Genomic DNA, 12,795 nt, shown 5'->3' with positions numbered 1-12,795 from the left:
TTGCAGGCCTCCACCTTTTTCCTCCAAACATAACAATGGTCATTATGGCCAAACAGTTCTATTTTTGTTTCATCAGACCAGAGGACATTTCTCCAAAAAGTACGATCTTTGTCCCCATGTGCAGTTGCAAACCGTATTCTGGCTTTTTATTGGCGGTTTTGGAGCAGTGGCTTCTTCCTTGCTGATTGGCCTTTCAGGTTATGTCAATATAGGACTCGTTTTACTGTGGATATAGATACTTTTGTACCCGTTTCCTCCAGCATCTTCACAAGGTCCTTTGCTGTTGTTCTGGGATTGATTTGCACTTTTTGCACCAAAGTACATTCATCTCTAGGAGACAGAACACCTCTCCTTCCTGAGCGGTATGACGGTTGCGTGGTCCCATGGTGTTTATACTTGCGTACTATTGTTTGTACAGATGAACGTGGTACATTCAGGCATTTGGAAATTGCTCCCAAGGATGAAGCAGACTTGTGGAGGTCTACAATTTTTTTCTCTGAGGTCTTGGCTGATTTCTTTGGATTTTCCAATGATGTCAAGCAAAGAGGCACTGAGTTTGAAGGTAGGCCTTGAAATACATCCACATGTACACCTTCAATTGACTCAAATAATGTAAATTAGCCTATCAGAAGCTTCTAAAGCCATGACATCATTTTCTGGAATTTTCCAAGCTGTTTAAAGGCACAGTCAACTTAGTGTATGTAAACTTCTGACCCAATGCAATTGTGAGACAGTGAATTATAAGTGAAATAATCTGTCTGTAAACAATTGTTGGAAAAATTACTTGTATCATGCACGAAGTAGATGTCCTAACCAACTTGCCAAAACTATAGTTTGTTAACAAGAAAGTTGTGAAGTGGTTGAAAAACGAGTTTTAATGACTCCAACTTAAGTGTATGTAAACTTCCCGACTTCAACTGTATACCCTTTTCACACTATTGCACCGGCCCAAACTGTACTGTGCTGACTCTGACTTTCTTCCCACATTGTCCTTTCCAACACAGTTCTGGCCATTATGGTGGATGCGTAACCTGGGGCATGTTCAGCAGGACGCAACTTTCAGATAGAAAAAAGCTATGTAGAACAGTCATGTTTTTCTACATGCTTCTCTGACATGTAGAATAAGGAATCACGCCGGCTCTATTTGTAGCATTTCTATCTGCAACGTTCAACAACGTTTGGCTACTGAATGTGGCAGCTCAGCTGTGCTTGGCTCAGTAGTGGGGTATTACAGTACACTCCTCAAATATCCCTTCAGAAACAGCCTGTAAATGGAACCTCAATGGGACACCCCCCTCAGCTCCTCTCCCGTCTCCTGGGTTTGTTCCATTGAGGTTCCTATGTTTTATTGCTTTCAACGTGCACTTAGCTAAAATTCAGGCTGCCGTGTTAGCAGTTTCCATGGGAACCTTTTAAAGGCAAATGGAGGGTTTGGTTGAAACTAAAGAGAGTGGGGCCCTTTGGATGAGAAGCTGTAGCCTGCGCTGTGAGGATGAAAGTTCCCATGTCAGAAGTCTTAGGATTTGAGAACAGATTTGTGGTGTATTTAACAGGGTGGCTGTTAATGTCATCTCAATTCAGTCAATTCAGGAGGTGAATTGACATTTGAAAGCGTCCTCAGTAAAAACAATGGGCCATTTTTGTTGACTTAAATTAAAACGGGAATTGACCCCAAGCCAGTTGTACCACTCCCGTGGGGATGAGTGAGGTGAATCTTCTGTTTACCTCACAGAATCCTCACATTGCTTCCTCGTCCATGCCTTGCACCCCACCGCATGTGAAGGACAACACTCATTTCAGGAAGGTTTCTATCTGTGTTTGTTTGTTCTCTACAGGTGAAGTATAAGACCAACCAGAACCAGGTGATCGAGGGATCCGTGGACCTGCCCAACCTACTACAGCTGAAACACGCTCTACACGCCAGCAAGCTGCAGAGCAACGTAATGTTTCCCTCTCCCTGATACAGATCAGAACGTCTAGTAACCCTCCTAGAGAGCCGCTGGATATGCACTGTGCAGGCTTTTGATCCAGCCCAGCTCTAACATACACCTGTCCTCTGTCTATTCAGGTAGAGTACAAGAAGAAGTACGAGCAGTCTAAGGGACACTACCATATAGCACTGGACACAGCAGAACAGCTCCACCACAGGGAGAATGCGGTACTGCACAGCCAGGTGGGTATAGTAAGAGACTCCTCACGCTGTGGTCTATACTACCATGGGGTTTACTGAAACAATGTTTCAACGCTGAGGGTCAAAACATCTAAATGAGCCTGAGGTGGAACGGCATGGATCTCCCGGATGTTTTTTTAAAAGATAACTGGCCTGTGTGGCTCTGTTGGATAAGCGGGGCCTTAGCAGCAAGGTTGTAGGTTCACCTCCTGCAGTGATCACATACACACACAAAAAATGTATGCACTCACTGTACTGTAAGGTACATATATTATGACTCCCACGCACGTTATTGATCGTCAATATGTCTGCCTCTTGTGGTTTAATGGATGTGCTTCCCTAACAGGTGAAATACAAGGAAGAGTATGAGAGAAACAAAGGCAAGTCCCAGATGGAGTTTGTGGACACACAGTCTTACAGAGTGTCCAAGGAGGCTCAGAAAATGCAAAGTGAGGTGGGTGACACACCTGCCTTTACTGTAATGATGTAGCATGCTGAAGTGAGTGTGTGTGTGTGTGTGTGTGCGTGCGTGCGTGCGTGCGTGCGTGCGTGCGTGCGTGCGTGCGTGCGTGAGTGCGTGGTAATGACAGAAGGATGATGGCGTACCTTTTTCTTCCCACTGACATCAGAGAGAGTACAGGAAGGAATATGATGGCCACATCCGGGGCAAGGCCCTAGTGGACGTTGACCTGACCCCTGGATACCTGACTGCCCGCCATGCCAGCAACGTCCTGAGTGAGGTCTGTGCCAACATAGCCCTCTATGATATTTTAAAGGGATACTTCATTTCAAAATCAAATGTCTCTATACTTCAAATGTGGTCTTAAGTCTATGGTCTGAGTCCATTTTGCCATCTGCTGATATGCACCATCTACACATACATTCAGTTAGAATTGAAAAACATTTGCTTGATTGGGAATGTCCATTCTAGTAATGATATTTATATGGCTGGTGCCTACAGAAGGAGTACAGGAGGGAAGGACTGGAGGTGAAGGGGAGGGGGCTCTCAGGGCTGGGATTGGAGGACACACCAGACCTCATACGGGCTAAAAACGCCAGCCACATCCTCAATGAGGTACAGTTTTGCTTCTATACTCATCTTTCACTTTCACAGTTGTTTTACTTCTTGGAATTTTCACACACACACTTTTGTGATGCACAATATCACACCATCATTACATTATGTGAGAATTAAGCAGTGTTGAATCTTTCCCTCTAGAAAGAGTACCGCAAGGACCTGCAGAATGACATCATGGGTAAAGGCATGGAGATCAGTGGTGACGTGTTGGAGATGCAGAGGGCCAAGAAGGCCACAGAGTTAACCAGCCAGGTAGGGCCCAACCCATACCACTAGTTAACCAGCCAAGTAGGGCCCAACCCATACCGCTAGTTAACCAGCCAGGTAGGGCCCAACCCATACCACTAGTTAACCAGCCAGGTAGGGCCCAAGCCATACCACTAGTTAACCAGCCAGGTAGGGCCCAACCCATACCGCTAGTTAACCAGCCAGGTAGGGCCCAACCCATACCGCTAGTTAACCAGCCAGGTAGGGCCCAACCCATACCACTAGTTAACCAGCCAGGTAGGGCCCAACCCATACCACTAGTTAACCAGCCAGGTAGGGCCCAACCCATACCGCTAGTTAACCAGCCAGGTAGGGCCCAACCCATACCACTAGTTAACCAGCCAGGTAGGGCCCAATCCATACCACTAGTTAACCAGCCAGGTAGGGCCCAACCCATACCGCTAGTTAACCAGCCAGGTAGGGCCCAACCCATACCGCTAGTTAACCAGCTAGGTAGGGCACCACTCATACCACTAGTTAACCAGCCAGGTAGGGCCCAACCCATACCACTAGTTAACCAGCCAGGTAGGGCCCAACCCATACCTCTAGTTAACCAGCCAGGTAGGGCCCAACCCATACCGCTAGTTAACCAGCTAGGTAGGGCACCACCCATACCACTAGTTAACCAGCCAGGTAGGGCCCAACCCATACCACTAGTTAACCAGACAGGTAGGGCCCAACCCATACCACTAGTTAACCAGCCAGGTAGGGCCCAACCCATACCACTAGTTAACCAGCCAGGTAGGGCCCAACCCATACCACTAGTTAGGCCCAGGTCCATTTCTCTACCTAGCCCCTACAACTTTGTTCTGCACAGGTAAAAGCATGGAAGCTCTGCTTAGTCTTAATAGGAGTCCAGGTAGTGCCATCATCATATTGCTTACAACTCCAAAGCCTTTGGTATATGTAGGCCCTAGGAGGCTGGTGGGGTGAGTTATAGGAGGATGGGCTCATGGTAATGACTGGAATGTTATAAATGGAATGGCACCAAACACATGGAAACCACGTGTTTGACCCCGTTCCATTAATTCCTTTACAGCCATTACAATGAACCTCTCCTCCAATAACTGCTCCCACCAGCCTCTTCTGAACTAGAAAGGAGAGACCAAAGGGTTAGAGGCTGAAATGGAACCAGTCACATTTGTCATATTTTAAATTCTCAATTTTTCAAATGTGACGCAGCAGTAAAGTATCACATCTGCTTTGTGGCTATTTTTTCCATCTGAGAACACCTGCTCTCTTTTACAGACCTGCCCACAGTAATACTAATCAGCTCCACAGTCATTATAATCAGGTAAAATAACAGGCAGCAGATGGACCTGTCCAGCCTCAGGGCTCCATTACATAACTGCAACACACACAGACAACGTATGGTCCTCCCTCATCACTTATAGATGGGCCTAAGCATCGCCGGTCTGCATCGCTGTCTTATGAAACCACCTCATAAAACATTAATTTTAGAGACTATATTGTGTCTATTTAGTTTCACTCTAAAACAAAACCTTAATTTGAGACCTTGATCGTGTTCATTGGGGCACACAGTAGCAAAACCTCATGCAACAGGAAATGAAAACCAGTGTTTCTGTCATGATGCTTTTAATATCCTGTTGTTGCTAAGCTAACCTAAGTCTGTTAGTGTACTGTAAGTGTTAGTCTGTGTTTGACTTTTTCAGACCTCCTACAAGCAGACAGCCCAGATGAGGGAGAGCTCGTACGGTACAGTGACAGACACACCAGAACTACTGCACGCCGCCTACATGAAAGATGTCTACAGTCAGGTAGGGCTACCTCTCAGTACTGCATGCCACCATGATTAGCCCTTTATATTACACTAATGAATGGGGTATGTGCTTTAATGGAGTGTCAATCTCTCGGCTTTATGCAGAAGAAGTACAAGGATGAAGCAGAGAAGCTGAAGGGTTCGTATGGGTTCGACACCCCCGAGATGGAGAGAGTGAAGAACAACCAGAGGAACATCAGCTCAGTGAGGGACACAGTACACACACACACACACACACACACACACACACACACACACACACACACACACACACACACACACACACACACACACACACACACACTTTTATAACATGCAGTATTATCTGTCCACACAGTTGCCCTTTTGCTCTAAACCTCCAGTGTCAGTACGCTTGGGACTCAAAGCTGCACAGAAGCCTGATGTCTTCTGTCACCGACACGCCAGAAATCATCCTCGCCAGAGAGAACACAAAGAAAATCAGTGATGTAAGATGCAATCCTTTGTTCTACACAACCATGTACTGTACATATAGTCCTTGGACCTTATGAACTACAGTATGTTGCTGTAGGTTAGACTGTACCTAGATCTGAACCTAGATCTGTATCTAGAGCTGAACCTAGATCTGAACCTAGATCTGTATCTAGATCTGAACCTAGCTCTATTATGTACTTGGCTTTCTTATTTTAACAAGGTCTTCAATATTATGATGAGTGTTGATGGGAATTATTTTTATGACATGTGTACGGTGAGCAAGTTAACAGTGCCGCTGTAAGATTGTGTGACGGCTCTGTTCCATGTCCAGGTGAAATACAGAGAGGGGGTGGGGAGCGGGACGGCAGTCATGGAAACCCTTGACACGGAGAGGGTCCGCAGGAACCAGGAGAACATCAGCTCGGTGAGAACCTTGTCTGACTTTTGACCTCACAGGAAGGGCTTGTTTTGAAAACTGGTTTCATCTGGTTTTGTTTGGGTTTTCTACAGCTTCAAACTACAAATGACAAACGGCAGACACACTGAACAACCATTTAGTTACTGATACAATGCATACCATTGAATTTGCTCCTGGCATTACATTTAAACTCCTCAAAAGATAAAGGCCCTTGGTTTGTTATTGAACACTATTTTGGTCTGAAACTCTGTCCTGTCCCGCCTGACACAGACAGCCTTTCACACTGGCCCTGGTCTAGTCTAAGTCATTACAGCCATTAGTGGACCTTGCTGAACAATCCCCCATTGAGGGAGCAGAGCAGACGGGAGGGACACAGGGCCCCAGCCAGGCAGCCCAGGACCTCTGGAGCCATGGCAACTGAACCGGGACACTGTTTTCATCCAGCTGCCAATCACCAATGATACCCAGGAGGCTAAATCTGGCATGGGACGTCATAATAATGTAATATTCTGGTTGCAAACTGGTTTTCTGGTTGTAGAGACAACTCTGACTTGTGAATGTTCTTTAAATGTTGTGTGAATGTCGTGTGACCACAGGTGAAGTATAAAAAGCAGCTGCAGGCCACCAGTGTGGGAGTCACCCCAGAGTTGGAGAGAGTCCGTCAGAACCAGGAGAACATCAGCTCGGCAAGTCACATAGGATGCACCTGAAATGACAACCTATCAGGGGAGGCTGCTGAGGGGAGGATGGCTCATAATAATGACTGAAACGGAGCAAATGGAATGACATCAAACCATTCCACAAATTCCACTCCAGTCATTACCACCGACCCGTTCTCCCCGATTAAGGTGCCACTGATTCTGGTCAGATGAGCTTTCATATCAGGGGCATCAAACTCATTTTGGCCCGTGGGCCGCATCAGGTCTTCACCGAGGACTGTGGGGCCACACTTAAAATCGATCAGTAACCTCCTGTGCAACATGTATGTGGGCTCTGACTGCAAGCAGTGCCCTATGTCGTGGAAATGGCACTACATTAGAGATTCAACCAAACCCAGGTGGGAGTGTGCTGGTGAGGATGACCATGCTTATCTTTTGTGTGTTCCAGGTGAAGTACCAGCGCGGGATGAAAGAGATGAAGGGCCGGTCCTGCAACGAGTTGGACACGCCCGAACTAAGGCGTGTCAGGAAGTCCCAGAACGATATCTCCATGGTAGAGCTCAGGTTACCATGGCGGTTGCGCAGACCATGGAGCGAGTTAACACGTGTCAAGCACACTGCGGGTGGGACTGCTGCACTTTTAACCCACAGAGCTAAAGAGTTAACAGCATGGCTGTTACCATTCATGAGGGAGGCCTAATGAGTGTGTGTTTGTGAGCGTGTCTGTGAGTGTGTGTTTTACTAATAAAAATATTTTTACATGGTTGCTTGTGTGGAGTTTTTTTGCATACTGACCAAAATGCACCCTTTTCTGTCTGACCAAAATGCACACTGGTTGTGTGTGTGTGTGTGTGTGTGTGTGTGTGTGTGTGTGTGTGTGTGTGTGTGTGTGTGTGTGTGTGTGTGTGTGTGTGTGTGTGTGTGTGTGTGTGTGTGTGTGTGTGTGTGTGTGTGTGTGTGTGTGTGTGTACTGTGTCCCTCACTGAGCTGATGTTCCTCTGGTTGTTCTTCACTCTCTCCATCTCGGGGGTGTCGAACCCATACGTGTGTGTGTGTGTGTGTGTGTGTGTGTGCGCGCATGCGCGCGCATCGGCACATGTGTTTTTGTGCGTTTGACAGACGATTTGCCTGGTGTGACACGATTTCACAAATGTGTTAATGTACATCAATAATGTTCCTCTCATTAAGCTGCCACATAAAACTCTGACTTGTTATCGTGAAGCTGAAAATGTGCCACCCATATTTGCTTTGACAGGCGAAATACCACGAGGACTTTGAGCGGACTAGGGGCCGAGGCTGCACCCCAGTGATGGAGGACCAAAGCATGGAGAGAATGCACCACCGGAACAAGCTGATGATGAGCGAGGCAGCTTACAAGGGAGTGCACCCACAGGTGGTGGAGATGGACAGGAGACCCGGCGGCATCATCGTAGGTGAGCAGCACACAAAATGGCAGGCACCACACGTCCTCAAAAAGGATTTGACCTTAAAGTCAGGGAAATTAATTAATCTAATCTTTGAAGAGTCAGGGGAAATTGTGATGTCCTTTGAACAAAGTTTTTCAATTACATGTGCTGTCTAGTGTCTAGCAATTAGAGGTTGTTTAGTGTCAGTGACAAAATGAATCCAAGCCCAGATGTGTCCACGTTACATTTGTGGAAACAGAAAAGATCCATTGTGACAAGTTTCTCACTCTGCAGACGGAAGCTCCACATTGGACTCTACTCACCTGGCCCGAAACTGTATGTGTTTACTCTCTGTAATCTACATGACTTAAGCTGTGGATTTCTGTTTTCCGTTACTTTGTATTCCTGTGTTCTTCCTGTCTTTTCTCTGTAAGTCTAAATGACCCTTTCCTGACCTTTCCCCTGTCAAAGACCTTAAAGTGTGGCGGACGGACCCAGGCTCCATCTTTGACTTTGACCCTGTGGAGGATAACATTCAGTCTAAAAGTCTTCACAGACTGTCTGGTACTACAAAACCCTACAACATGCTTTCATCTCCCTCCACACTTTCCTGTATCCTCCTCCTGCTCCACTCATCTCTTCTACATTCTACATTCCTTACGTTCTCTGTTTATTTTCTTTCCATTGCCTCGCTCTGTTATTTTCCTCACTGTTGTTTTTCCTACTGTCTCTGTCGCCCTCTTGTGGCTGTGCATCAGAGCGTGTGAGCCGCCTCACCCGGCAGCAATCTCAGCAGTCGGTGCACTCGCAGGCCCAGTCAGTGAGTTCACTGGCCTCTGCCTCTGACCTGTGGGACAAAAGCCTGTCTGTCTGTAGCAGCAGCTCCGCACTGCAGTCCCAGGACAGAGGTAGTCAGAGCTCAGTCAGAAAATTGTAAACATATAGACACTTAGAAATTAGATTTTGGAAATATTAGGTCATACAGATGCTTGGACTTGTGAGTCAACACACCAATAACAAGCACGTGCGTACACACACACACACACACACACACATACGGTGGAAGGAGTAGACATCATTCATTCACCCATTGACTATCAGTGTGACTCCTGATTCCCCTCTTACCTAACTCCTCTCCCAGCACGTGTCTGACCAACAGAATGCCTCCCTCGCCCTTCTCTATACAACCTGACCAACAGCCCACTGACATGAGGTACACAGGAGTCCCTAATCCAATGCTTGAAAGCCTCCTAGGGTTTTGATGATGGTTGTGATGTTTAAATGTTTTAATTTTATTAACTCTCTCACAGTTTTCTTCCCTGCCCACAGACATACTTAACAGTCAATAACTATTTGATTGATTTCCAGGTCAACTGGGGATGGCATGGTTCCATTTAGATTTCTTTGTGATGTTCTAACAATCACCTAGTATGCGCAGTGTGACTCAAAGGAGATGGTATTCCTGCTCAAAAAAATCAGTTTTGAGCACTAAATGATAGGTCTCAAAATGTTGTTATCAATGTCTGTCTTCCTGTCTGTCTTTGACTACAAGCTCCTGTGCTACCTGGGGCGTACCATCAGAGTGCTCAGCAGCAGCAGCATGGGTATGGCTACATGCACCAGACCAGCATGTCCTCTGTGAGGTCTGTGCAGTCCCCTCCATCTGTCACCATGGTGAGTTCCAATGCAAGCAGTCTATTATTGTCGTTTTTTAAAATTCCTACAGGATCTTATTTGTATGCCATGGTCAATTCAATTAGGAAATTATCCAAAATATGCCAGTAAAATATTTGTTAACAAAAAAGAAACCCAAAAATATTCACACAGTCAACTACTTGTGTGCCGTGATATTTATGTTGTACTATTCACGTTGTAGACACAAACCCACATGATTAACATTGTTCCCACTCCTCCCGCTCAGAGAGTGTACCGGGCGCTGTACGACTACTCAGCGCAGGACCACGACGAGGTGTCCTTCCGCGACGGTGACGTCATCGTCAACGCTCAGCCCATCGACGAGGGCTGGATGTACGGCACCGTGCAGAGGACCGGCAAATCAGGCATGCTCCCCGCCAACTACGTGGAGTGCTTCAACTAAGGGAACCATCTCAATAGTCTTCAAGTGGTTTTCTTTCCTCTCCCCTTGTCTCCTCTCCTCCATCTGCACTGATTGAATAGGTGGAAGGGATAAGGTGGATTGGATGCCTACTGGGAAATTGACTTTCACCAGTCCAGTTCTTTTCATGTCAGTACAGATGAAGGAGAGGAGATGAGGAAAGGAGGCTACTCTAGATTATTGAGATGCACCCAAGGGCTAGCCTTACCATGGTGTAGGCAGAGTCCATTCCGCAAGTGTCTGTTTTAAGCTTGGTCCTGGAGAGCTGCATCAGTAAGATACATTAATTGAATGGAGTTGTTCAATTTGCCTTGTCTAGACTACAGGCACAAACTATCAGAGCCACACTATCCTCTGAAAATTATGTTTAAAGTAATCATGTAATACGTTTTGCTTTTGGTTTCACTTAAGGCATTGGTGGCTTGCCCCACGTGATCAGAGTTCATGAAAATTGTTTATATAATTCAATCAGAGAATTGCAACCCTCAAATAGACAACATTAGCAGACAAAAATACATATTCAATGGAATGCTGTCGAAAACATGTTTCACACAATAGAAAGCACATTTGAATTTGGTTAGGCAGTGCAGTTTCTTTTAGTTTCACACAGTAAACAGCGTTGTGTTGACTTCATGATCCCAAAAGTGCAGTTTTGCAGCACAAGAACAGTAATGTTTTCGACTTATCCTGGAAAAGTGCTTAGCGGGTTTGCTTGAATAGAGCCCAACACAGTCCTCCAGGACCAGAATGGGGCCTTCTTATACTCCTTTGTATTTCATTTCTATTATTATGTTTCGCATTTAGACATCCACACTAACTGTGTTTTATGTACAAAGGAGGGAAGGGGAGAGGGAGTTGAGGAGAAATCTATGTTTCAATAATATCCTGACAGTGATTGCCAGAAAGTTAGCTGTTTAGCTTTTGTTATCTCATTAACACGTCGCTTCGTACTGTTTCTGTCTGATGACATAAGGGTTTGGTTTAAACCAGCTCCACAAGTAAATATAGTTGATACAATCTATAGTCAACGAGTCACGCAATCTCACCTCTTTCTGTGATTTTAGTGGATTATCTACATCTCATATACCAGTTAAGCCTCACACAGGCTTTGATTAGATCATGTCCACATAATTTAGAGCTAACTGGCAACATGGTTGTTATATTTTGCTATGTACACAGTTTCAAATAACACCCAAGAATGGTGTATGAAGTTGGATTGCAATCTTGACATTTCTGAACAATTGTGAACAGTATTGTGATGTATAAGATGATCCTATTTTACTCTTCAGGATTGCAGACACTAATGACAGTACATGTATTGGTGCATGTTATAAATAGTTTATACTGTAATATCTTGAGGGGTGCAAAGATTATTGAATACTAGGCCTACTGTGGCCATTCAATGACATAGTTTCTGGATACATGGTAGCTGGGGATCTCTTTAACATGTTATTGTAGATTACATGTTATCATGGAATGTGGTAGCTAATAAACAGAAATGGCTAAGTTATAAAATGGTAATATTTATCGGCCTTGAAGAGAAAATAATGGGACAGCAAGAAACATCATAGATTTTTTTTGTCCAGTGGTTTATTGCTTCGAGTAGGTAGTTCCGTCTTGAAATGTCTCTGTAAAAGAAAATGTTTTACTCAGTTTGTACACCATCACTGAGTTTTAGTGAGATGCCACTTTTTCCTGAGTTAACCATTTGTTTAATTTTTTTGTCATTAACTGCAGTGTCACGTGTGAAAAATAAAAACGCTTTGTCAACAATGATTTTGTATTTGGCTAATTCAAACACCCTTTGAAATTTGTTACAAAGGATTATACATGGTCAGTGCATAAATGTACAATATTAATGTATTGACAAGACCACCATTTGTCTAAGGTTATTGAGCTTGTATGTTGGTAATAGCATGACTTATTCAATCAAATCAAATCAAATTTATTTATATAGCCCTTCGTACATCAGCTGATATCTCAAAGTGCTGTACAGAAACCCAGCCTAAAACCCCAAACAGCAAGCAATGCAGGTGTAGAAGCACGGTGGCTAGGAAAAACTCCCTAGAAAGGCCAAAACCTAGGAAGAAACCTAGAGAGGAACCAGGCTATGAGGGGTGGCCAGTCCTCTTCTGGCTGTGCCGGGTGGAGATTATAACAGAACATGGCCAAGATGTTCAAATGTTCATAAATGACCAGCATGGTTAAATAATAATAATCACAGTAGTTGTCGAGGGTGCAGCAAGTCAGCACCTCAGGAGTAAATGTCAGTTGGCTTTTCATAGCCGATCATTAAGAGTATCTCTACCGCTTCTGCGGTCTCTAGAGAGTTGAAAACAGCAGGTCTGGGACAGGTAGCACATCCGGTGAACAGGTCAGGGTTCCATAGCCACAGGCAGAACAGTTGAAACTGGAGCAGCAGCACGGCCAGGTGGACTGGGGACAGCA

At 45.2% G+C, this 12,795-nt stretch overlaps 1 protein-coding gene across 10 annotated transcripts in view; it reads left to right on the top strand.

Annotated features, from left to right (window-relative positions):
• The window catches only part of LOC139531695 (nebulin-like), a 63,166-nt gene extending 51,043 nt beyond the window's left edge, over positions 1-12,123 (top strand). For 3 of the 10 annotated variants that reach the window (XM_071328387.1, XM_071328390.1, XM_071328389.1), the window contains 18 exons: positions 1,836-1,940; positions 2,069-2,173; positions 2,517-2,624; positions 2,800-2,910; positions 3,132-3,245; positions 3,390-3,500; positions 5,189-5,293; positions 5,401-5,499; positions 5,658-5,762; positions 6,080-6,172; positions 6,763-6,852; positions 7,274-7,378; positions 8,081-8,258; positions 8,526-8,567; positions 8,703-8,795; positions 8,990-9,139; positions 9,784-9,905; positions 10,153-12,123. In XM_071328387.1, coding sequence (XP_071184488.1) covers positions 1,836-1,940; positions 2,069-2,173; positions 2,517-2,624; positions 2,800-2,910; positions 3,132-3,245; positions 3,390-3,500; positions 5,189-5,293; positions 5,401-5,499; positions 5,658-5,762; positions 6,080-6,172; positions 6,763-6,852; positions 7,274-7,378; positions 8,081-8,258; positions 8,526-8,567; positions 8,703-8,795; positions 8,990-9,139; positions 9,784-9,905; positions 10,153-10,329 — 2,013 coding nt within the window. In that variant the 3' untranslated portion in view covers positions 10,330-12,123. The other 7 variants (XM_071328388.1, XM_071328391.1, XR_011666411.1 and 4 more) reach the window with 7 other exon arrangements.
• The last annotated feature ends 672 nt before the right edge of the window (positions 12,124-12,795 follow it).

This window comes from Salvelinus alpinus, chromosome 10, assembly GCF_045679555.1.
Source record: "Salvelinus alpinus chromosome 10, SLU_Salpinus.1, whole genome shotgun sequence".
NCBI classification, from domain to species: Eukaryota; Metazoa; Chordata; class Actinopteri; order Salmoniformes; family Salmonidae; genus Salvelinus; species Salvelinus alpinus.
The sequence above is the reverse complement of the archived record's forward strand: the minus strand, read 5'-3'. Positions and strand labels throughout refer to the sequence as shown.